The sequence below is a fragment of the Mchenga conophoros genome, linkage group LG15 (genome assembly GCF_057382185.1).
Source record: "Mchenga conophoros isolate Kocher_MC1m ecotype Shallow Benthic linkage group LG15, M_conophoros_male_GT1.1, whole genome shotgun sequence".
Lineage (NCBI taxonomy): Eukaryota > Metazoa > Chordata > Actinopteri > Cichliformes > Cichlidae > Mchenga > Mchenga conophoros.
The window spans coordinates 29,163,566-29,188,238 of NC_140540.1; the positions used below are offsets into that span (position 1 = coordinate 29,163,566).

At 40.3% G+C, this 24,673-nt stretch overlaps 1 protein-coding gene across 4 annotated transcripts in view; it reads left to right on the forward strand.

Annotated features, from left to right (window-relative positions):
* cd2ap (CD2-associated protein) overlaps positions 1-24,192 on the forward strand; it is a 110,204-nt gene extending 86,012 nt beyond the window's left edge. For 2 of the 4 annotated variants that reach the window (XM_085247056.1, XM_085247054.1), the window contains exons 14-19: positions 5,206-5,306; positions 14,247-14,362; positions 15,057-15,137; positions 17,419-17,597; positions 18,067-18,130; positions 20,438-24,192. In XM_085247056.1, the coding sequence (XP_085103182.1) occupies positions 5,206-5,306; positions 14,247-14,362; positions 15,057-15,137; positions 17,419-17,597; positions 18,067-18,130; positions 20,438-20,479 (583 nt within the window). In that variant the 3' untranslated portion in view covers positions 20,480-24,192. Of the gene's footprint in view, positions 1-5,205; positions 5,307-14,246; positions 14,363-15,044; positions 15,138-17,418; positions 17,598-18,066; positions 18,131-20,437 lie in introns of all 4 variants that reach the window. The other 2 variants (XM_085247053.1, XM_085247055.1) reach the window with 1 other exon arrangement.
* Positions 24,193-24,673: the final 481 nt, after the last annotated feature.

Genomic DNA, 24,673 nt, shown 5'->3' on the forward strand with positions numbered 1-24,673 from the left:
AAGCTTAGTAGTCTACCCAGCTTTTCACCCTGATCATAAAACGTCTGTTTCAATCTTATTAAACCATCTTCAGCTTTAAGCATAGACAGCTCCTCGTATTTAAGCTTTAAGGTTAATCTATTCGGGAGTGGGATTTAAATACTGCTGAATAGCATGAGAATTCCCTTTTATTGGGGTTTTGAATTCTCCATGGATCAGAGGTTCAGATCTTTCAAATATTGTTGTATTTTTTTTCTTGTTTGAGAGTGTGAAGTGTCTATCCCTGATGAGCGGTCAAGCTTCGGGTCCAGAGTACAATTTAAGTCACCTGCCAATATTATCCTACCAGGAAGGGTAGCTATCAATAGTAATAAATTCTCAAAAAATAAAGGGTTATCATCATTAGGGCCATAAACATTAACTAAATTGAAATTCTCTTTCAAGAGAGTTCCTTGAACCACCAAAAATCTGCCAGCTTTATCATAAATAGTGTTATTTACTTGGAAAGGCACTGAATTATGAATTAACACCATAACCCCTCTCGCGTGCGAAGGGCAACAGGATGCTAGCACTTTGCCTGGCCATCTCCTACGTACTTTCACCAGATCCTCTCTGAGTAAATGGGTCTCTTGGATAAACGCTATTGATGACTCAAGTTGTTTAAGCCTGGTAATAACCTGTTTTAGTTTAACCACTTTTACCATTCCTCTCACATTCCAAGAAGTAAATTTAAAAGTCTTATATGAAGTCATCTATTCTTATTAATACAACAGATTGTGCAACATAGTATCTTCATTTGGTTGTTGGTAAACCTTTCAGTATCTCTAACTGTTGTGCTGGGAGTAAACCAGTAAAAAGCAACACGTTGTGAAAAATACAAAAACACAAAGAAATAACACAAAATCTGCCATAAATGAACCCCCTTAGCTGTCAACCTGAACCGGACAGCCCCTCGCCCTACCCCGCCCTCCCCCTGACCTTGGGGTGCAGTTAAGTGCACACGCTGATCCAATGTAAACAAGGGAGCAGCTAGACCAAACCGAGCTGACATGGTCAAACAAAACCAAACCACCTGGACAATTGCGTCTCCTGACGAAAATGTATATCCTACATGAACAAGTATGTATACAATGATCATTACAAACTTTCTTGTAGCATAACTCTCATCCCGGAGAGCCGACTGTATGTCGAACAACCAGTACTCCAAGACACAAATGAAAGCCCAATCAACGAGTGGGCGTGGCTAGTTATCTATAAGGGATAAATAAAATGCCCAATACAACTGAGGAGAACGAAGGAACGGTAAACCAAAGTAAATACAAAAAAGAAAAATACTCTCCCCAAAAAATTCAACAGTAAGGATGAGCGATATTGACCATTAAATCCAACAATTTCAAACTACAGCTGTTATGGGCAGATAGTGAAGGATTCGGCAGTCCCCATCAGATATTCTGCTAGTCCTCTGTATTCTGCAAACCTCGGATGAACTTTTCCGCATCTGCTGGGGTCTCAAAGACATGCGTATGTCAACCAGATGACACTCGTAGCTTCGCCGGGTAAATTAATCCGTAACGTACGTTCATCGCCCTGAGCTGCTGTTTCACCCGGTCGAAGCCCCTCCTCCGTCGGTGGAGATCTGTAGAAAGATCCGGGAAGTACATGACCTCTTGACCCCCGCAAATAACTTTCCCTTTGGCCATAGCCGCCCCCAACACCCGAACCTTGTCTTGGAAGTTTAAAAACTTCACGATGAGGACTCTCGGTGAGGGTGGTCGGTTGGGTTGCGTCCAGCCGGGCAACCGGTGAGCTCTTTCGGTGAGAGGTTGTCTCGGGAATGTTGCTGGTCCCAGCGCTTCGGGGAGCCACTTCTCTAGGAAAGCCACCGCGTCATGTCCTTCTATTTTCTCCGGCACATTAACTAGTCGTAGTTTGGAACGACGAGAGCGATTTTCGAGGTCCTCGAGTTTGTTCGTGAGGAGAGCCACTTGTTTAACTAGCGCATCTATCTTGCCTTTCTCTGAGTTAACGGCGTCCTCCACGCTGCTAATGCGCATCTCTGCCCCATCCATGCGCACCGAAAAGTCCTGCACATCTCTTTTAACATCTTGGATCGCTGACAGGACCACATCAAGTTTTGTGGAAAAGTCATTTCTGATTCCGTCGAGTATTTGAATAACATCCATGTTATGGGCCATTCCAGTACCCACGTCCAGGAGACTCCCAGGGCTAGCATCACCTGCAGAGTTAGCTTGACTGCTAGCGTCAGAGATGTCGTCTTCCACACTCAGAGAAGAGTGTGCCTTAGATTTATTTTGTGCTTTCTTAGCCGGCATAATGTCGCGGATATACGATAATAACTCGTTACAAGCAATAGTTATCACTGTTGACGCAGTTAAAGGACAGTTTTCAGGAACTTACTAAAATATCACCAGGAGCTCACAAAAATATGTGTGCCTAGTTCAGCGCCATAACCACGCCCCCCAAGAGGAACAATTTCATGTATAGTGTATACAGTGGCTTGCAAAAGTATTCGGCCCCTACATTTTGTCACATTACCACCACAAACATGAATCAATTTTATTGGAATTCCACGTGAAAGACCAATACAAAGTGGTGTACACTTGAGAAGTGGAACGAAAATCATACATGATTCCAAACATTTTCTACAAATAAATAACTGCAAAGTGGGGTGTGCGTAATTATTCAGCCCCCTTTGGTCTGAGTGCAGTCAGTTGCCCATAGACATTGCCTGATGAGTGCTAATGACTAAATAGAGTGCACCTGTGTGTAATCTAATGTCAGTACAAATATAGCTGCTCTGTGACGGCCTCAAAGGTTGTCTAAGAGAATATTGGGTGGCTGTGGCTCAGGTGGTAGAGCAGATCAGCTACTGATCGAAAGGTTAGTGGTTCGATTTTAGGCTTCGCCAGTCTGCATGTCAAGTGTCCTTGGGCAAGATACTAACCCCAAATTGCCCTTCGATGCGTTCATCGGAGTGTGAATGTGTGTGAATGTAGATTAGGTTTGCACTTGCGTTTAGAAGTGCTTGCATGAGTGGGTGTGAATGGGTGAATGAGGCATGTTGTATAGAGCGCTTTGAGTACTCCGGGAGAGTAGAGAACCGCTATATAAGAATCAGTCTGTTACCAATCCGTAGTCCGTAACAACACACCAGACGGGTCAGAGATAAAATTATTGAGAAATTTAAAGCAGGTTTAGGCTACAAAAAGATTTCCCAAGCCTTGAACATCCCACGGAGCACTGTTTAAGTCATCATTCAGAAATGGAAGTGTTTCTGTATGGCACAACTGTAAACCTACCAAGACAAGGCCGTCCACCTAAACTCACAGGCCGAACTAGGAGAGTGCTGATCAGAAATGCAGCCAAGAGGCCCATGGTGACTCTGGACGAGCTGCAGAGATTTACAGCTCAGGTGGGGGAATCTGTCCATAGGACAACTATTAGTCGTGCACTGCACAAAGTTGGCCTTTATGGAAGAGTGGCAAGAAGAAAGCCATTGTTAACAGAAAACCATAAGAAGTCCCGTTTGCAGTTTTCCACAAGCCATGTGGGGGACACAGCAAACATGTGGAAGAAGGTGCTCTGGTCAGATGAGACCAAAATAAGGTTCACCTTCCAGCAGGACAATGACCCTAAACTTAAAGCCAGGGCAACAATGGAATGGTTTAAAACAAAACATATCCATGTGTTAGAATGGCCCAGTCAAAGTCCAGATCTAAATCCAATCGAGAATCTGTGGCAAGATCTGAAAACTGCTGTTCACAAACGCTGACCATCTAATCTGACTTAGCTGGAGCTGTTTTGCAAAGAAGAATGGGCAAGGATTTCAGTCTCTAGATGTGCAAAGCTGGTAGAGACATACCCTAAAAGACTGGCAGCTGTAATTGCAGCAAAAGGTGGTTCTACAAAGTATTTACTCAGGGGGGCTGAATAATTATACACACCCCACTTTGCAGTCATTTATTTTTAAAAAATGTTTGGAATCATGTATGATTTTTGTTCAACTTCTCACGTGTACACCACTTTGTATTGGTCTTTCACGTGGAATTCCAATAAAATTGATTCATGTCTCTGTCAGTGCGCCCCAGGGTGGCTGTGGCTACAATGTAGCTTGCCATCACCAGAGTGTGAATGTGTGTGTGAATGGGTGGATGACTGGATATGTAAAGCGCTTTGGGGTCCTTAGGGACTAGTAAAGCGCTATATAAATACAGGCCATTTACCATGTTTGTGGCTGTAATGTGACAAAATGTGGAAAAGTTCAAGGGGGCCGAATACTTTTGCAAGTCACTGTATTATTGGCATTATTAAGGAGCTGGTGTTGAAAATTAAAAACTCTGGAAAAAATACACACCTTTGGGAAGTTTCATTCCATTTGCATTAACAGAACAAAAATGGTTGAAAAAACAAAAGTGAAGTGGCCACAAATGGCCAGGATAGAGCTACTACTTTTCATGGCTGTTTTGATATCGCTCTCTCTCTCTTAACTGATCAAATCTCGCTGTGGTAACAGCTTTAAACTCGGTATGACCCAGGTTGATAGAGGGTGCCCAGTCTGGATCGCATTCCAACATTTTGAAGGCTGGTTTTCCTACAAAACACAACAAACATTAGCCCGCAAAGGCACAGTAAACAAATTCAATTCAAATCAATATAAGACTTATTTGTAACCTACATCAACTATTATTATGTTATGATAAATTACTTAACCACAACAAAAGACTTACCTTTGTGGACATGCTTGGAGCAGACTAACATGTGAGCTGGAGTGTGCTGAAATATTTAGTCTTCGAATAGCTGCAATCCAGACCATCCATCGGCTCTTTGTTACTTCGGAAACATGGCTTGAACAGTTTCTCTTCCACGATGGAATCCAATAAAAACCGATCTGTTTACCCGTCAGCTTCCCGTGGCTGTCATGCGAAAGGCTATTGCATACAACAGCTTCTTGCCATTATTTGTGTTTCTTTTTATCGCTGTGTGACTGTTTTCTTGTGAAAGCCTGCATGCGCTAGTACCACTTGCCACTCGTACCTACAATCCTTTGCGGTTTTGATGTCACATTTTCAATCTGTATAAGACTTTTAGAAATCCGATGGGATGATGAGAACAATTAATTTTGTTATTCGTTTAATATAAAATGTAAAATATCAGCTAAATTGTCGCTGATATTGCTAAAGTGAAGTTTTTCTCTTTTAACCACAGGCACAATGGAGAGGTGCCATCCACACGACCAAAGTCTGACTCCGAGCCATTACCTCTCACCAAACCGGTGTCTGCAGACTCTGTGGAGAAGTCGGGTACAGGTATGTCCATACTACTACATGCATGTCAGATTGCTACGATCATAACCCCTGGTATCAAATTATTTCCACTGTAGCCACATTAAAAAAACATTAAAGTGTATCTATAGTTTTTTTTCCTACTTTAATTATTGTCGGTTGCTTATAAGAAGTCAATAAATGACTTCACCAGAAGATTTTTGCTTTGACAGTAAGTCTTTTTTGTGACCGTGGTAAATAATATTTCTGATTTTTTTTTTTTTTTTAAACGTATGTTTATTTGTTTTTTCAACAGTATCAACACCAACATAAAATGAACGTATGGCAGTCATTAAAATAATAGTAATAATAATAACAACACTAATAATAATAATAATAATAATAATAATAGTAATAGTAATAACGATAATTGAAGTGTTAATCCTAAAAGGTTCCAAATAAATGCATAGTTAAATAAATTAAATTAAACCATACAAATAAATACAATTAAAAATAAATAAATAAATAAATCATAATATAGATTACATAGTATATTCCCAACAGCAAGTCAGACATTATTCATTATCTAGTTGGCTTATTCACTCACCCCCCCCCCCCCCCCCCCCCCCCCCCACATCCCCACTCCTCAGTAGATCCAAAAATATCTTCCAGATGTTGTACAATTCAGAAGCCTTCTTTCTAACAATATAGTTCAGTTTCTCAAGAGCTAAACTCGGTGTTAAGTTATTTAACCAGTGGTTAAAAGAGGGGCAACCAACATTCTTCCAGCATAAGGCGATACAGCGTTTGGCCTGTAGCAAACAATATCGACCATTTTTCTTTCCTCACAAGACAGAGTACAGTCATCTGGATACAAGCCTAAAATGCATAACTTAGGGCAAAGCGGTACAGGAGAAGTTGTGATCTGAGAGATATATTTTAACACAGAGCTCCAAAATTTTTGGATCTCTTCACATTTCCACAGGCAGTGATATAGTGTACCCTGATGCCTATTACACTTATAGCATAGATCAATTATATTAGGATCAAATTTATTTAATTGTACAGGGGATATGTATGTTCGCATTATCCAATTAAATTGTATCTTTCTCAAACGAGTGTTAATGGTTTGAGTGTGTGTTTTTGAACATATTTTACCCCATTCAGTATATGAAATATCTTCATGTAAGTCACTAATCCACTCCCGTCTTTTACTATCAGAGTTATCCTTATGGTTTTCAACTAAAAAGCTATAAAACTGGGACACCAGTCTTTTACCAAAACAGTTTTTTGTAACATGAGTTTCTAGGATGGAGAGTGGGGGTTGGTGCACTGAATTGTTTAAGTGTGCCAGAATAAAACTTCTAAGTTGCAGATACTTAAAGTGTTTCTGCGGTAAATCAAACTTTGCCCATAATTCACTGAATGACATTAGAGAATATTCCTCATATACGTCCTGTAGTTTCGCAATGCCCTTGTTCAGCCAAGCTTTAAAGCCCATGTCATTCTTAGCCGGGGCAAAGAGTTCATTACCCCAAATTGGGGAGAAACAGGACAACCCAGGAGAGTCATTCAACATTTTTTGTACTTCATGCCAAACAACAACAGTGTTTTTTACAAAGGGATTAGTAGTAATTTTCTTTAAAGTTTTAAAGGGTGCTGAGTATAAATAGTTATTTAACGACAGACCCTTTGAGGACATTCTTTCAGTTGCTAACCAGGGAAGGGAAATATCGTTTGAAAACCAAAACATAGTGGTCCTCAGCTGAGCAGCCCAATAGTACCATTTTAAATTTGGAAACTGTAGTCCTCCCCTATCATATATGGTAAATACAAGAGGGAGAGTCTGAGTCTTGGCTTCCTATTGTTCCAGATGAAATTAGAAAGAAGCTTTCTGATCTTGGAAAAAAAAGAAGGAGGAGGGGCCAGCGGAATTGACTGAAAGATATATAGGAATTTAGGTAATATAGTCATCTTTACTATGTTTATTCTTCCCAGTAAAGAAAGAGGCAATGATATTAATCTAGTGATCTCATCCGACAACCCTACCACCAGGGGCTCATAATTGGCTGAACTAAGATTGCTTATCGTTGGTGTTACTCTGATGCCTAAATATTTAAATCCCTCTGCGGCATTCACAAATGGGTGGGATACAACTGGTTTCAACCTCTCGTTCATATTTAAAAACATAATGGATGATTTTTCTTCGTTCACTTTGAACCCAGAGAAACTGCTAAATTGATCGAATAGCTTCAGGAGAGATGGTATTGATTCTGCAAGGTGTGATAGAAACACAACAGTATCGTCAGCGTACATTGCAATTTTGTGTAGCATCTCCCCGATTTTAATACCATGGATCGAGGGATGTGATCTAATTGCTATCGCTAAAGGTTCCATGGCTAGTACAAAAAGCACAGGTGAAATCGGAGACCCTTGCCTGGTGCCTCGAGATAGCTCAAAAGGACTAGAGATGAGATTATTGGTAGATACCATTGCAACCGAATCAGCAAGTAAAATTTCAATCCATCGGCGGAAGTGATCACCAAATCCAAAACGCTTAAGCACCTCAATTAGATAGGGCCATTCAACTCGATCGAACGCCTTCTCCGCGTCGAGTGATAGTATTGCAGTATCAGGTAACTCTTCACATTCGTGGATTATATTGAGAACTCTCCTCACATTGTGGAACCCCTGGCGATTTTGAACGAAACCATTTTGATCTCCGTGTATAATGACTGGAAGAGCCCTCTCCAGCCTCATAGCCAAAGCCTTAGCTATGATTTTGGAGTCAGAATTTAACAGCGATATGGGTCTGTAAGAACCGCTTTCGGCTGGCGCTTTGCTCGGTTTTAGAATGAGAGTGATCAGGGCACTACGAAATGTAGCAGGGAGGCGACCTGTTTCATAGGATTCCAAATAAACATCTAATAATGGGGGAATTAATTTTGCTTTAAATAGCTTGTAAATATCTATCGGAAGCCCATCAGGACCCGAAGCCTTACCACCTCTCATGTTCGTAATTGCATCAGAAACGTCATTGAAATTTATTTCTCTCTCCAATTCATTTTTCACATCCTCAGAAATACAGGGAAAGATCAATCTATCCAAGAAAGCATTTTGGCTTACCAGGTCCAGTGGGCTGTCAGATTTATATAGGGTTTTATAATACGAGACAAAGGTGTTATTAATTTCTGTGGGATCTGTGGATAATTCCCCTTGATCGTTCCTAATTATATTAATGGCTCTGTCAGATTCAAGTTTCTTTATCTGCCAAGCTAGTAGTCTACCCGGCTTTTCACCCTGATCATAAAACGTCTGTTTCAATCTTATTAAACCATCTTCAGCTTTAAGCATAGACAGCTCCTCGTATTTAGCTTTAAGGGTCAATAACTCCTGTTTTTTCTGTGTTGAATCATCTATGTTAACTTCTCTCTCTAATTCTCTAATTTTATTGTCTAATTCGTTCATTGTCTGTTTGAATTTGTTAAATTTAGAACTGGTGAAACTTATCATTTGTCCACTAATATATGCCTTAAAAGCTTCCCACCTAACGGCTGCTGTTGTTTGAATTGTATTAATTGAGAAGTAGAGATCAATGTGTTCTCCTACAAATTTCATAAAGTCAGAATCATGTATCCATTTAGGGTGCAAGCGCCACTTGTTTGAGCGGCTATTCACTTGTTCTACCTCATAAAATAGTGATGTTGGGGCATGATCTGACAACACAATGCTGTCATATATACACTTAGTTATATTGGGTAGCAAAGATGAGGAAATTAAAAAATAATCTATTCGGGAGTGGGATTTAAATACTGCTGAATAGCATGAGAATTCCCTTTTATTGGGGTTTTGAATTCTCCATGGATCAGAGGTTCAGATCTTTCAAATATTGTTGTATTTTTTTTCTTGTTTGAGAGTGTGAAGTGTCTATCCCTGATGAGCGGTCAAGCTTCGGGTCCAGAGTACAATTTAAGTCACCTGCCAATATTATCCTACCAGGAAGGGTAGCTATCAATAGTAATAAATTCTCAAAAAATAAAGGGTTATCATCATTAGGGCCATAAACATTAACTAAATTGAAATTCTCTTTCAAGAGAGTTCCTTGAACCACCAAAAATCTGCCAGCTTTATCATAAATAGTGTTATTTACTTGGAAAGGCACTGAATTATGAATTAACACCATAACCCCTCTCGCGTGCGAAGGGCAACAGGATGCTAGCACTTTGCCTGGCCATCTCCTACGTACTTTCACCAGATCCTCTCTGAGTAAATGGGTCTCTTGGATAAACGCTATTGATGACTCAAGTTGTTTAAGCCTGGTAATAACCTGTTTTAGTTTAACCACTTTTACCATTCCTCTCACATTCCAAGAAGTAAATTTAAAAGTCTTATATGAAGTCATCTATTCTTATTAATACAACAGATTGTGCAACATAGTATCTTCATTTGGTTGTTGGTAAACCTTTCAGTATCTCTAACTGTTGTGCTGGGAGTAAACCAGTAAAAAGCAACACGTTGTGAAAAATACAAAAACACAAAGAAATAACACAAAATCTGCCATAAATGAACCCCCTTAGCTGTCAACCTGAACCGGACAGCCCCTCGCCCTACCCCGCCCTCCCCCTGACCTTGGGGTGCAGTTAAGTGCACACGCTGATCCAATGTAAACAAGGGAGCAGCTAGACCAAACCGAGCTGACATGGTCAAACAAAACCAAACCACCTGGACAATTGCGTCTCCTGACGAAAATGTATAACCTACATGAACAAGTATGTATACAATGATCATTACAAACTTTCTTGTAGCATAACTCTCATCCCGGAGAGCCGACTGTATGTCGAACAACCAGTACTCCAAGACACAAATGAAAGCCCAATCAACGAGTGGGCGTGGCTAGTTATCTATAAGGGATAAATAAAATGCCCAATACAACTGAGGAGAACGAAGGAACGGTAAACCAAAGTAAATACAAAAAAGAAAAATACTCTCCCCAAAAAATTCAACAGTAAGGATGAGCGATATTGACCATTAAATCCAACAATTTCAAACTACAGTTGTTATGGGCAGATAGTGAAGGATTCGGCAGTCCCCATCAGATATTCTGCTAGTCCTCTGTATTCTGCAAACCTCGGATGAACTTTTCCGCATCTGCTGGGGTCTCAAAGACATGCGTATGTCCACCAGATGACACTCGTAGCTTCGCCGGGTAAATTAATCCGTAACGTACGTTCATCGCCCTGAGCTGCTGTTTCACCCGGTCGAAGCCCCTCCTCCGTCGGTGGAGATCTGTAGAAAGATCCGGGAAGAACATGACCTCTTGACCTCCGCAGATAACTTTCCCTTTGGCCATAGCCGCCCATATCACCCGAACCTTGTCTTGGAAGTTTAAAAACTTCATGATGAGGACTCTCGGTGAGGGTGGTCGGTTGGGTTGCGTCCGGCCGGGCAACCGGTGAGCTCTTTCGATGAGAGGTTGTCTCGGGAATGTTGCTGGTCCCAGCGCTTCGGGGAGCCACTTCTCTAGGAAAGCCACCGCGTCATGTCCTTCTATTTTCTCCGGCACATTAACTAGTTGTAGTTTGGAACGACGAGAGCGATTTTCGAGGTCCTCGAGTTTGTTCGTGAGGAGAGCCACTTGTTTAACTAGCGCATCTATCTTGCCTTTCTCTGAGTTAATGGCGTCCTCCACGCTGCTAATGCGCATCTCTGCCCCATCCATGCGCACCGAAAAGTCCTGCACATCTCTTTTAACATCTTGGATCGCTGACAGGACCACATCAAGTTTTGTGGAAAAGTCATTTCTGATTCCGTCGAGTATTTGAATAACATCCATGTTATGGGCCATTCCAGTACTCACGTCCAGGAGACTCCCAGGGCTAGCATCACCTGCAGAGTTAGCTTGACTGCTAGCGTCAGAGATGTCGTCTTCCTCACTCAGAGAAGAGTGTGCCTTAGATTTATTTTGTGCTTTCTTAGCCGGCATAATGTCGCGGATACACGATAATAACTCGTTACAAGCAATAGTTATCACTGTTGACGCAGTTAAAGGACAGTTTTCAGGAACTTACTAAAATATCGCCAGGAGCTCACAAAAATACGTGTGCCTAGTTCAGCGCCATAACCACGCCCCTCTGAACACAGATTTTAAATTTTTGGTCAGAAAATCACGACTAATTCGTGAAGAGCACCAAAAAAGTGTCACCAAAATACCAACACCATTTATTAAACCAAAGAAAAATAATAATTTAATTTCAGTTCATTTCTGATTTGTTAGTATAGTGCAAAATTGTAACTATAGATGATAATTTTCTCATGTATGGCATGTGTACCTAATTAGCTTAAGCTTGTTAGTCTGTATAAGACTTGAATGCTAGGAGGCCAGTCATAAAGGTTTTCTGTTTTGCTTGCTTTTTCCAGGCTATATATTACCTTTATGAGCTATTTGCCAATATATTGGCCAACCCATAAAAATGTAAAAAAAGAAAAAAGATGAGACTGAAGAAACACCCTTCAGTCACATTCTCTGTGTTGATATTCCATAGTGAATCCGCCAGAGGACGCCTTGCAACAATCAGCTGATCTTAGCAATGTTGGGGAGAGCTTAAACAAGTAATCCACGACTTGCTGTGAGAACAAAATAAGCTTATTTTTAGACTGGGTTGTCCTAGCGTTTTAGTAAGAACTCATAAATACCTGTATATTTCTTGTGTCACATGGGTTAGACATTCACTTGGCAAGGAAAAGGTTGCTGATTCACTTTCAGCCAGAGGCGCAAACGTTCTGTGGAGTAGTAGCAGGAAGGACATCCAGCGTAAAACTGCTAGATCAAACATGCACAGCTACCCACTGTGGTGACCCCCTTGTAGCAAAGCAGCAGCTGAAAGTAGCTTTGATCTAATCAGAGGCTTTTAATCTAAAAACAATTCTTCAGGTCGTTTAGTGACTGCAGCTAAGCAGATCTGGAAACAAAAAAAAAAAGAACACAACACAAACAATGATCTTACAAGCAGTTTTATCAGTAAAAGCCTGATATCCATTTTTAACTGCACGTGTATGTTAACTTGACATGAGGTTGTTTACATACAACACAATGAACTACAGGCCAGGAAGAATGGAGTTATTGCTGCATTTAAAGTGAACGGTGAAAAACAGTGAGTACTGTGTAACAGCACTTTGCACCTACTCAGCGGTAAACTGCTGGCTTGAGTTGCAGCTGAGATTGAACTTTCATGTTTCATGGGTGTGCGTGACAGACTGGCTTCTGGAGACTTGTCGACTTTTAGCACCTCAGCTGTAGCAAACAGTACCCCTGAGTGAAAGCCATTCAGGTCTGCTCTATTAAATCTATTTCAGGAGTCCTTTCTCTGAGACCTTTCAGCTTCCCTCACGGTTCCTCTGTTTTAAGGTCAATATTGTGTCAAGCACCCCACGTGTTTCTCCAGGGGCCAGACAGGAGGATCAAACAGGAGTTACTTCATCATCCAAAAATATGAAAGCTGCCCCTTGTGTCAGTAGATTTAAGTGTTTAAAGAAGAAATTTTTTACTGTTTTTATTAGTGCTGTCAAAATTAATGCGTTAACGCACATTAATTTGCTATCACGGTCAACGCAATTACAATTTTTAACGCAATTAACACATCTGGAGTGTAGACTGACTCTAAATCCCTGAAATGCTTCTGTCAACGCATTTCGGGCTGTTTGTCCAAGTAGAGTTACTTTCTCACATGCGCAAATGGACAGTTGATCTGGTAGTGATGGGTAGCTGAACCAATCAACTCAGTTTGGAAGATGATAAACACACATTGGCCCTCTGATGGGAAATTTGAGTATTCCAAAAATAACAAGACAGAACAGTCGACCGACAAAGTATTATGCACATTGTGCAAGAAGGAATTTTCTTTTCACCGAAGCACTTCCAGCTTAAAATGTCACATTGACGCAAAGCATGCGTTAGTCGGGGATGCTGCTAGGACTTTGGCTAACGCGTCACCGAGCTTGCGACAAACCATTCACGGAACATCAGGGACTCAGTGAGTCTACCTCGGAATTATTGACTGACGTAATTGCCAAGTGGACTGCAACAAACTGCAGACCTATTAATATCGTTGAGAACGCGCTTTACATAGCTTTGGTTCCTCGTTTCAAGGACTTGAAGTGCCTCCCCAAGAGTAACAGAGAGAGGGTGGATAAACGTTTACAGAGTTTTTTGTTAACATGAATGTTCAAGATGTTCAGTAAACATGTTAATTGCGTATATTTTCCCTTTTTTCTCGAGTCTGTTTGCTAAAGCAAAATGAATTGTGGTATAGAATAAAAATAAATTATATTTAATCGTGATTAATCAAAATTAATCCACAGTAACCCTGTGATGAATCTGATTAAACATTTTAATTGTTTGACAGCTCTTATATATATTATATAAAAGTGTATACTTACCTATTAGTATATAGGTTTTTTAAAAAGTTGTACGTCACATCAGAAAACCTTTAAAAGATTGAAGAAAACTATTCAAATTATCTGAATATAAGCATACATTATTTGTGTTTATTCTGAATTTACTTCATTATATTGCATAAATGTCAGTTACAAGCTTAAATATAAAGTCCAGGCTATTGATCAAGTATTACGATTAATCGCGATTAATTCCAGAAAATTGTGAGATTAATTAAAATTAAATTTTTTAATCTATTGACAGCACTAGTTTTTATATATTCTTTTTATATTTTAGTTGTTTGTTTACCCTTGTGCCTGTGTTTGGCTGATTTCCTGCTTCTGTGTGTGTATTAATGTTGTTAATGAGGCAGAAAATAAACCAAAAGCCAAACTGTTTGTGAGCAGTTACAGTGCATTCAAAGTGAATCAAAGGAAATTATTGAAAGTGTCAGTTCGCTTGTGGATGTTGGGTTTAATCATAGCTGAAATGTTTTGCTAAAAAATAATTCTATTATTTCTCTCGCCTCTTTCTCTCTCATCTGGCTTCAACAGATCTGATGAGTTTTGATGACTTGTCGTCTACCTCGGAGAAGCTCTCTCACCTCACGACCAACCGACCAAAGATGACTGGAAGGAGGCTGCCCACGCAGTTTGGCGGAGGACAATTGGTGAGGATGTGCTCTAGCGCTAACAATCCCCCGCTCCCTTTAAGTTGACACTGACCTTTTTTCTTTTGATTGTTATTATGAGGAGCTGTCTCTCTTACTCTCATCATTCTTACCATCTCATGTTAAAAGTTAGGCTGACGTCTGGTAATATAGTTTCTGCAAGTTGGTCTCTATATTTGTTCTTACGTATTATTTATGTGACAGAAGAAATCTCTTCTTTTCTCTGACAACTTTAGTATACAAGCCTTCACCTGATAGTTAAAGAGATTTCATGAAAACAAAGACAAATGGCTTTAGAACAGCAGTCCTTGTTTTTGCTCAAAGCTGGTGCCTTACAAAGCAAACTGCTGTAGATAGCAGGTGTTTGGCTTTTCCCACATTTGGACCACATTCTTGAATGCAACCAAATACTGTTATCATTAAATTGCCATCAAGGTCTTTATATCAGTTTATTTTGATTTCGGGTGTACATTTGTATCATAGGTTTGGCGTCTTTTCTTTTAAAAATCTAACTTCTTTATACCTGCAGACTCCTTGCAAATCCTACCATGACACTAGAGCTAATAGTGTAGCTGTTAACTGTCATTGACAGATGCAATCGTTTCAGGACTCTGCAGCTTTTCCTGTTTTCCCTGTTTTCCCTGTCACGAGCAGCACATTTTATCCCAACATGATTCCACAGTTTCCATTACAGCCCAACAAGGAAGTGAGTGTGGAGAAAACCTTTAAGATTGATGAAGAAGATGCCAAACCAAAGCTAACAGAAACCAGAAAGGTAATTTAATTTCATGTCTGTTTAGAGGAAACCTTTAGTTTAGTTACAGGTGCCCGCTTAGTGACATAACTGCCTCATGAAATGAAGCAAATAATGAATGGTCTTAGCAGATCTTTGGGTATAAACCTGTGGAAGTGATGGCAGCTGTTGCCAGCGGCGTTGCTGATGGTAGCACAGCAGTGATGGTTTGTGTTGTGTGAATCTGGTAGGAACTAAACAGTATAGCACACTGCCTGCTTATGTTGAAATCAAGTCAGCATGGTACTCCAGTCCACATTGAGGCTTCTAATGTGACATTGTGGACATTGGTCAAAAGTTGTCCGCCATATTGGATGCAATGCAACTGCTGGTTGTTAGGGAAGCAAGTCGTCGCCATCTCATTGGCAGTAGTTTGAGGTTGCTGAGTAAATCAGTTGCAGAGAAGATGCTGCACCAAAAATGAAATGAAAAGGGATTGTCTTTTTCTTTCTTTAGCTGTTTCATTTTTTAAGGCAGACTGTCTCCGTTCTTGGTTTGTGTCACACTTTTCAGTTTCCCTATACCTCAGAGAGCAGGTGGATAATGTTTATGGACAAATCAAAGACGTCTAATCAAACCACAGCTGCAACAAGATTCTAGGGTCCAAAGCAATCATAAGGAGCTTTCTATATATTTTTCCCTAGGAACTGGTGGTGACCACTCTGTAGGCTTTGGTGACTAGCCTTTTATTCACTATGTTGTCACCATGAATGTCACACATCCAAACTGGCAGATAAGCCAACATCACATGGTTAATGCTGACATGCAAAACCATAACACGGCTCTTTCAGCCCGGTACAAAAAGGTGTTTTTCGATGCATCCTATAAACCTTCATACCAAATGGACCTCTCAGTCATGTTTGTGGTATTTGGTTTCTTAGTTCATAGATGCTGCTTCACAATCAAGGTTGCAAACATTAGTTGATAACTTGGAACTCCACTCTGGTCTTGCTCCATTACTGATGCCAGTGTTGAATTAATAATCTGCACCTCTCACTGTGAGTAAGAGAATTGAATGTGTCAGGAATCCTCACAGCTTTGTGTACTTTGTTAGTGTTAGTGAAGTGATAAATGAAAACAGGCCCAGAATAAATACAGTAAAATAAATTTAATGTTTTTCACTTTTCCTGTTTGCACACAGATGTGCAGCTGGCAGTAAAGAGCTGAAGTGAATGATATTCAGTCACAGTGTATTACTATGTGTTATTATTGCTTCTAGCTTCTCAAATAAGGTCTCTGACCGAGCATGAGAGTGAAAGCAATCAAGTGCACAATCAAAAGGAAGTGGAACATCATTGTTGTTGGCCCTTTTCAGTCATGTTGGCTCACTTTGACCACAGTTTGCAGTTAGATAAAAAACTTTGGGGGGAAAAAAACGAGTTGAAGCTGTTTGTGATTGGACCGTGGATCGGCTTGTCGTCACCAATACCCAGTCCAGCTTTTGTGGCTCAGTATCTGACCAATACCCAATGCAAGCCTCACATCAGCACATCTGGAGTACATAGCTACATACAGATTCTTTTAAGTGTAACAGTAAAAACAATGTCTTGATTGTATGGTCAGAATAAACCACCATAGTGGAAGTTGTCACACCCGTGTCAAACAAGCTGTTGCTCAGCCCCTGCTACTCCTATTTCTCACCATCACACATTTACAGTTCACATACTCCGATTATTTCCTGACACATTACCTACAGTCTGTTTGTTCATCTTGAGACTTCCATCTGTTTGGTTCCTTTCAAGTCCTCTGGTTTCAGATTTGTCTAATTAAAAGCTAAAGTTATCCCCAAGTTGGCTTTTTAGGGAAAGTTTGGCATGTCACACAATCCTTTTAGCATTACATCACTTTTTCTGAAAACGCTCACTGAATACAAGTAGCTACAAAAAACAGCACTTTGTTATTTTGCTTTAAGTCAGTGTTGTTTACCTACATGAAGACACGAAGTGCGATGGGGTGATAAAGACTGAATATCCCCCTTCACTGGAAAACACATTGTGTAAATCAGCCCCGTGTTTTTCTTCCTACACTGTAGCATTGGATTTAAATTCCTCATCTGCTCTGCTGTCACAGTGGATTTAATTTGAGAGCCTCACCATTAAATTTGCATCACAGATACTTTTCCCTGAGGGTGCAGGTATTATAATGACAAGATAAAAACATCCAATTAAATTTAGTTTTAGATTGGAGGTCAAAACAGACACACAAAAAAGAATTATTGCAGAAAATTCTTGTCTTACATTTTTCTCCTCTCATGTCTTAATAGCCTTCCACAAACACCTTATTGTCACCGTCATTCCACAAGCCTGACTTCGGAGACTTCGGAGCCTCTCTGGGCAGCAAGGCGAAGGTAGAGCATGAGGAGTCGAGCTCCCAGCTGGAGGAGCTGAGGAGCCAGATGAAGGAGCTGCAGCTCACGGTGGAACTGCTCAAGTCCCAGCAAATGTAAGGACACATGAGCCTGATAAGGTTTGAGGGCAGGACAGGAATGGAAAGCTAAAATTGTTCTTCAAGGTTCTGACCTTATAAAATAATAAAACATTATTATAAATAAAACATACATAAATATATGATTTACATCAAATTATTACGCCACTGCCAAACCCAATACCACTGAAATGGTAATGCGTACTCCTGTATCTCTGAATTAGCAATAGCTACCGTTTCTGTCGAGCTGATTTATCGCCTCAAGCATTTTCCAACCATCATTCTCTTTAAAACCATCCTGGCTTTTTATAATAAGTATTATAATATGTGTCTTTTGGATTCTGACGACATTAACTCAAAGTTCATTTGAGGCACTGAAACTGGTTCTGAGGTGTGTTTAAAGGAAGAAAGTGTTTAGATATTTATGATATTCGCTGCTAAGGTAGCCACATGCTAAGGTTGCACATCTCTGTTCGTTTATTTCCAGGAAAGAGATCACTGAGCTTCGAGGAGAGCTGGATGACGAAAGGCAAAAGCGTGTGTCCCTGCAGGTAGTATAGCTCGCAACTGAAACACAGGCTGAGCTGTCCACATTCATTAGACCCATTAGTTTAGACAAATATTGATGCTTTTTGTGCACACGTGAACAGCATCCAGCTCTGTACACTAGTGACTTTCTACTGACTCAGTAATAGAAGTTCTATGTGATCACAGCTGGGACCGTCTAAATGTAACTTATTACATCCACTAAATAATGAGTGAACACATGAATGCATGCAATAATTAGTCATTGTTCATTAATGTCAAGACCTGCTGACAGCAAAACACCAAAGCACTCCAGTCCGTCCGTCTTCATTAAACTCTTCTCATCTGCTGACATCAGTACCAATTGAATATTTTTGCTCAAAGCACATACTGCCTCAGGGTTGAAAGTGCAAAAACAGCATTGTTTCATTTCGCAGTCTATGCGTTGGCATGTGTTGAGTGTCCTTAGTTTATTACCAGCAGCAGATTATTTCCTCTTCCTTCCTGGTCAACACTCACACGTTAATGAAAATCAAAACAATAATAAAAAAAAAAAAAAAAACTGGCTGCATTTACGAGTTTTAAAGATTTCATCCCCACAGCATCATGCACACATGAAGCCTTCGGTTTTTTCCCTTTACACATGTAAAGAAATGTAACTGTTTAATAACACATTAAGCCCTTAAGGGACACACTGCACCAGCTATACACATAACGGTTACTGTCTGTCCTGAGTTGTCCCATCAGCTCATAAAAGCATGAGTGTTGTGCAATGTGTTTGCTAACTCTAAGCTCAGATTATTCAGAGTTGTGTTTATGATTCTTCTCAGCTCCAGTTTGAGCTTCAGATAATGAAAGTAAAGGAGTTTGGGATGGATCAGCATTATTTGGGCCTTTTTTTTTCCTGTGCTAATGACAAAAAGCACCTACAATGGACAATGTTTATCGTTAAAACAGGGCGGTTATTCAGCGAACATGTTTAAGTTGCATCGTAGGAACTGTGGGATCCAGGGTTTTGGAGGTGAAAAGAGAACTGTAGTATAACATCTGTGGTGTTTAATCCCACATATTGTGGAATTAAACACCACAGGAATTCTGGGTTTTTCCCCGATCCTGTCAGGAATTCTGCCTTAAACAGACAGGCTCTCTGAGCATGATGTCTGTGAGAGAGACATTAGTAGAGAGGGTTTTTCTGTTAGCTGGTTTCGTTATAAATTTCAGGCTGATGTTTCACCAGGTGAGCAGCTACCTGATGGATCCTTTTTTTTCTTTCTTAAAAATCAAGTTCTGTGCAGAACGTCAAGAATGAATATTTAAATCATTCACTTAAAATTAAAGAAAGAAAACTGATGACCGAGGATACGCCTCTAGGCTAACTACACTCCCTGACTGTTGAGAACACATTCAGCGTCCATGTGCTGCTCATGTTAAACTGAGAGATTGAAGGTTGGTCCACTCTGCCCGGCCGACCTTTCTGTCTTCAACAGGGCACCAATATAAATTGGATCACAGGAGGAGGGGTCCCCCGCAGAGAGCCCCACGCAGGGTCAGACTCGCATACAGAGAAACATAACTGCAGATTAGTTTAAGCCCCCCTGCAGTTAACTTCAGCTTCCACCTCAGCTTCCTCATCCTCGTCAAAGACGTTGGCCGTGCCGCTCAGGTTTTCCTCCGGCTTGTGCTTTCATTGTCATTCAATTCTCCTAATCCCCACCAGTGGAAAAGCCCCACAGCAGGATGCCACTGTACCTCACAGAGGGATAATGACAATAACTGACTCACAAGCTCAATCTACTCTGGCAAATCGAATATGGCTGCAGCGCCTTTTCAGTGTGATATGGGGCAAAACATTATGACCAATCACTTAATTTGAAGTTATTTTGAATACCTGCACTCTGCGTGACCTCTGGAGGTCTCTGGCATTGGCTCATTCGCGGCATGTCATGTCCTGCAGAGCATGAGCCATAAAATGGGAGAAATCATTGTGAAAGTTACAAATCTGCTCTAACAGTAAGGAGTGTTCCTGGTAAACGGCTGTGGAATTGAACCAATTTGAAATCAGATGACCCTGCATATAAATCTGTGTTTTATAATTTACACTTTCTTTTGAGGATTTTTTTTTTTTTTTACTGCCTCTTTCTCCAACAGTACAAACATTGTGCTACATTTGTAGCCTTGATAACATGTTTTTGGCCTCGTTGGAGAGGTGTGCACAGTGTTGTTCCGTTGTTCCTCTCTCTGCATAGCCAAACAGCTACTTCATTGGACACAGTGTAGCTCCATGCATCCCCACCCTACACACCAACTGTAAGAAGTTTATTTTTTCTTCACAGATGGAGATCGAGAAGCTAAAGCGAACCATCCACTCGACGTGAAACTCCTTGATCTAATCAACGGCAGTCCTCGGGGTCAGCTGCTGGCCTGCCCGTCGATCAACAGGAGAGCAGGAGGGCAGCGATGTATGGATGGTCAAATGGAGGGAGAGAGGGTGGAGAAATCCACCCACCTCAAGCACAATCCTTGTTCAGTGATCTACAAAAACAAACAAACTCACTCTCCATATTTGTAAGATTTACATTTTGCACATAAGATTTTTTTCAAGCTAGGTGTAAGTTACAGATGTATATGTTCCTCTCTCTCTCTTTTCTTTCTTTTTTTTTTTTTTTAAACTTTTGCCAATACAAAAAGAAAAAAAACCCGAGGCCTTACTTCAAACTACTGCGCTGGACTCACAACTCTGCTGCTCTGGCTCTTTTCCAATCACTCTGGCGTTCCTTGAACTCCTCAGGGATGCTCCCAGTACTACTGACTTTGTGTAAAGCAGAGGGTGCTCGTTTTCCTTGCCTAATTTCTTTTTGATTTTTATAATGCACAAAAATTTATTTTAAACAGATTTGATTATTTGAGTTTTCATCTTCAGATTAAAATGCGTTTTTCTTTCTTGCACGGCGCCTGTCAGCACAGCACCACCACATGGCTGCAGCGTGTCAGAGCAAGCTCTCGCGTTTCTTTTTTGTTGTCTTTTGATGTTTTCTAGCATTCCTACCCAGAATAACACTACTGTGCCTGTTTCAGAAAAAAACAAACAAAAAAACAATCTATTAAATGTTTGTAATGGGATCTGGAATATTTGCAGCATGATATTGTATATCTATATTTTTAAATCTACTGACACGCTTAGTCAAATATTATATAGAGGGCCTCTTCTATGCTGGCTCTTCTATTTTTGTGAGAAAAACACAAAAAACTTAGCCAGAGTCATAAAATGCAAGAAAGGCACGAGGAAGGAGGGACTACATTCTTCTGAAAAGGCAGCCTCATTACGATCATCTCTGCTACTCGCTTGTCTATTCATAGCTCTCTCCCATCCCTGTCATTTCTACCTCCACCTTCCTTACTCTCATCCATCTTTGTTTCCTGCTAAATCGTCTGGTGTCTTTTTGCTCAGCCGACTACCCCCTCCCTCTTATGTTTAATCTACAACTCCACATTCCAGACACATGGGTTAAACTAACTGGAAGAACATGATGAAGCGGCGAAATTCACTCACGTCCTTTTTTTTTTCTTCCTCCTTTTAATCGTCTGATGATAAAACACTGCTGAAGAATGAGATTATCCTGGTGGAAACTGGTGCGATATGGGTCAACTAGTGTGTTTTTAGCCATGTTAGCATGGATGATGGGTATAAGTGTCATGCAGCTTGATCCGTAATGTTTCAGCAGACTTAAAGTTACATGCATACATACATCCACCAGATTTGCACTACCATGATTTGAACTAGTAGTTGGTTTGTCATGTTTGTCAGTGTATAGTTACAGCACACTGCGCTGCCACACCCTAGGCTAAATTTTGTGTTTCCACATTTCCACTTCAAATGCCTGCACAACTTGCCACAGCCATGTTTATCATGCACCAATTAGCCATAACATTAAAACCATTTTCCCAATATTGTGTCACTTCTGCCTGTGCCACCAAAGTGACACAGAAGAGCTCAGGAGGAGCTCCAGGAAAGACCTGTGGCATCTGGGAGTTGGCGGTGTTCAACGGGTTTCAGATTGGAGAAGTACTTTGAGCACCTCTCATGTGTTTGGTCTATTACAGTAATGATGCCAGAAATCCAACATTTCTTCATAACATGATGGTCAGTGTCGTTCACTTCACCCAGTAGTGGTTTCAATGCAGTGGCTGATTGCTGTATGAGGCATCAAATGAATCAGTCAATTAACTGACTGATGATTAAATTAAGCTTTATAAAGTGAGCAGGGCTGACCACTAGGAGTCTACAATCTGAAAAATTACACATTAGGGGTTTTAAGATGGAGTTAAATAAAGATTAGAAGTTACTGCTTTTTACTGGACATTGAGCAAACAACTGTCGTTAAATCTCAGGCAGTTTCTATAGCTGGAAGTACTGCTACAGTTAAGAAAGGTAACTGGGTTTTTCTCACTTGTCATGATGTTTAGGGGTACAGAAATGTAGAGCATGGTATCACTAACGCAGAAGGCCAAACTCAGTCAGTTCTAACTGGAAGCTGAATATATTTGTTCATAGGAGTATATTTCTGCCATAATTTGGGTCCACTTGTTCCTGCAGGGATCATTATAACAAAACATTTTTGTGGAGTTGGGAGGTGCACCATCCATAGTTTCCATGATTCACTGTATGTTTGAGTACACAAATCATCTGAAACCTTTGCACACAGTGTGAAATGGAAATTAAAAACAAAATGTAGAAGAGCGCAAAAACAGCATCAAATGTTGAAACTGAGAACCTTTTTTAAAAGCACTTTATGTCCATGAGTACTTCTTGTAGTTTTGCCTCTGTACACTATCACAGTGGATTTTAAATCAAACAATGATTTTTTTTTAACAAGAGTTTTGGATTATTTGGAATTTCTATGAAGTAAAATTTACATATACAGCTACTAGCCATGCCAGCTCCCATAAACTGTGCACTGATCAAAGAAGAAGAGGTAATGCAACCTAGTAACAAACATGGCCCTTTCTCAGCTTATTTATAATTCATTGCTGGTATCAAATTTAAAAGGAGCTTGTAATTTAAAAAAACAAAACAAAAAACAGATTTCTCAGTTTTAACATTTCATGTATTATATTGTTTCAACAGTTTGCAGCTGATTGCAAATTGGCTGGGATAAATATTGGCACCTTCAAAGATGGATGCAATGGTTCTCAGCTGGAAAAGGTGGAGGATGTCCAGCTCCAGTTTGGGAATGAATGTGCCTCTGTAATGTATTCATGAATGGAGATTAATAAGTTAGTTGGGATGAGGAGCTCAATCATTTGAGAGGGTGCACTGCTCCAAGTAGAAAGGAGGCAGTTGAGGTGTTTTGAGCAGTCGGGCTGATGTCTGTCTTCATACTGCTTACGCTCTAGCTCCATTCTGTAGCCCTGACTCTCACAATGTTCAACAGCTTAACTGAGAAACTGAGAGCAGCACAGTACCAAGTGCATCCACCTCTGGCTTCACTGCAAGTTACAGGGATGTTTAAATTCTGACACTCGTAAGTTTTGTTTCCAGGTTAGATGTTCCACATTGTGCTACCACAAGGACAAAAACCTGTTACTGTTGTTTGTATCTTTGTCTTAATGTTGTTGTACATATCTCACAAATGTCTTAAAAAAAAACCCATCTCTTTGTACTTTGAAGTCTTTGCCGGGCCTGATTCTGTGTGCAAATGCTCGACTGGAACTGTCCATGATTGTGTTGGAGAAGAATCTAAGCCCCACAGTGGCCACTTTGATGCTTTGTGATCTGACCTGAGTGGTCATGCACTCACACAATACATGGATTTCTGGCTTTGAACAAGTGTGGCTCTTAATGCAGTGTGGCCAGGCAATAGGCTAATGTGGGAAACAAGAGAGGGGACGTTTTAGGTGATGGCTATTTACGGAACATCTGTAATATGACTTTTGCATATTTTACATTCCAGATTTTGACACCAAGAAAATAAGAAATGTGTGCACATTTATAACATATTTTCAAGTGATTTTGTTTACAAGAGCTGTATCCTTGCATGAGCTGAGATTCTTTGCAAAAATGAATAAACATCATCTTTATTTACTGTCACAGATGCTTCCTTTTTCTTTTTTGTCTCTGCTTTTGAAATTGTATTTCACTTAAAGGTTTGCATGGACCCACAACAATCCTGAGACCTTTTCATGCTTGAGTTCTTTAAAACATTCAGGGAAATATTGAGTGGAAAATATTGACCGCTGACTGAGAGAGAGTCAGTGAGTTTTCTGAGGAAATGCAGCTCCCAGTGAACTTATCCTCAGCTGACAGATTCTGTCTATAATAGTACGTCTGCTCGTGAGTATGTGCGTTTAAATATGCAAGTGTGAACCTGGTGGGTTTAAATAATAGGATATTGTAGACACAAGTGTGGAGTTTTAGAGACGCAGGATAAAAATTTACATTTCTAATGTTGCCTCAAGACATAGACATGAACTTGTGCCGGAGTTCAGAGTCTATGTTAGTTTACGGCTGCTGTCCTTTTGCTGTTGCGAAAATCTAGAAATCCAGGTGCACACAAACTGACTGTCTTTAA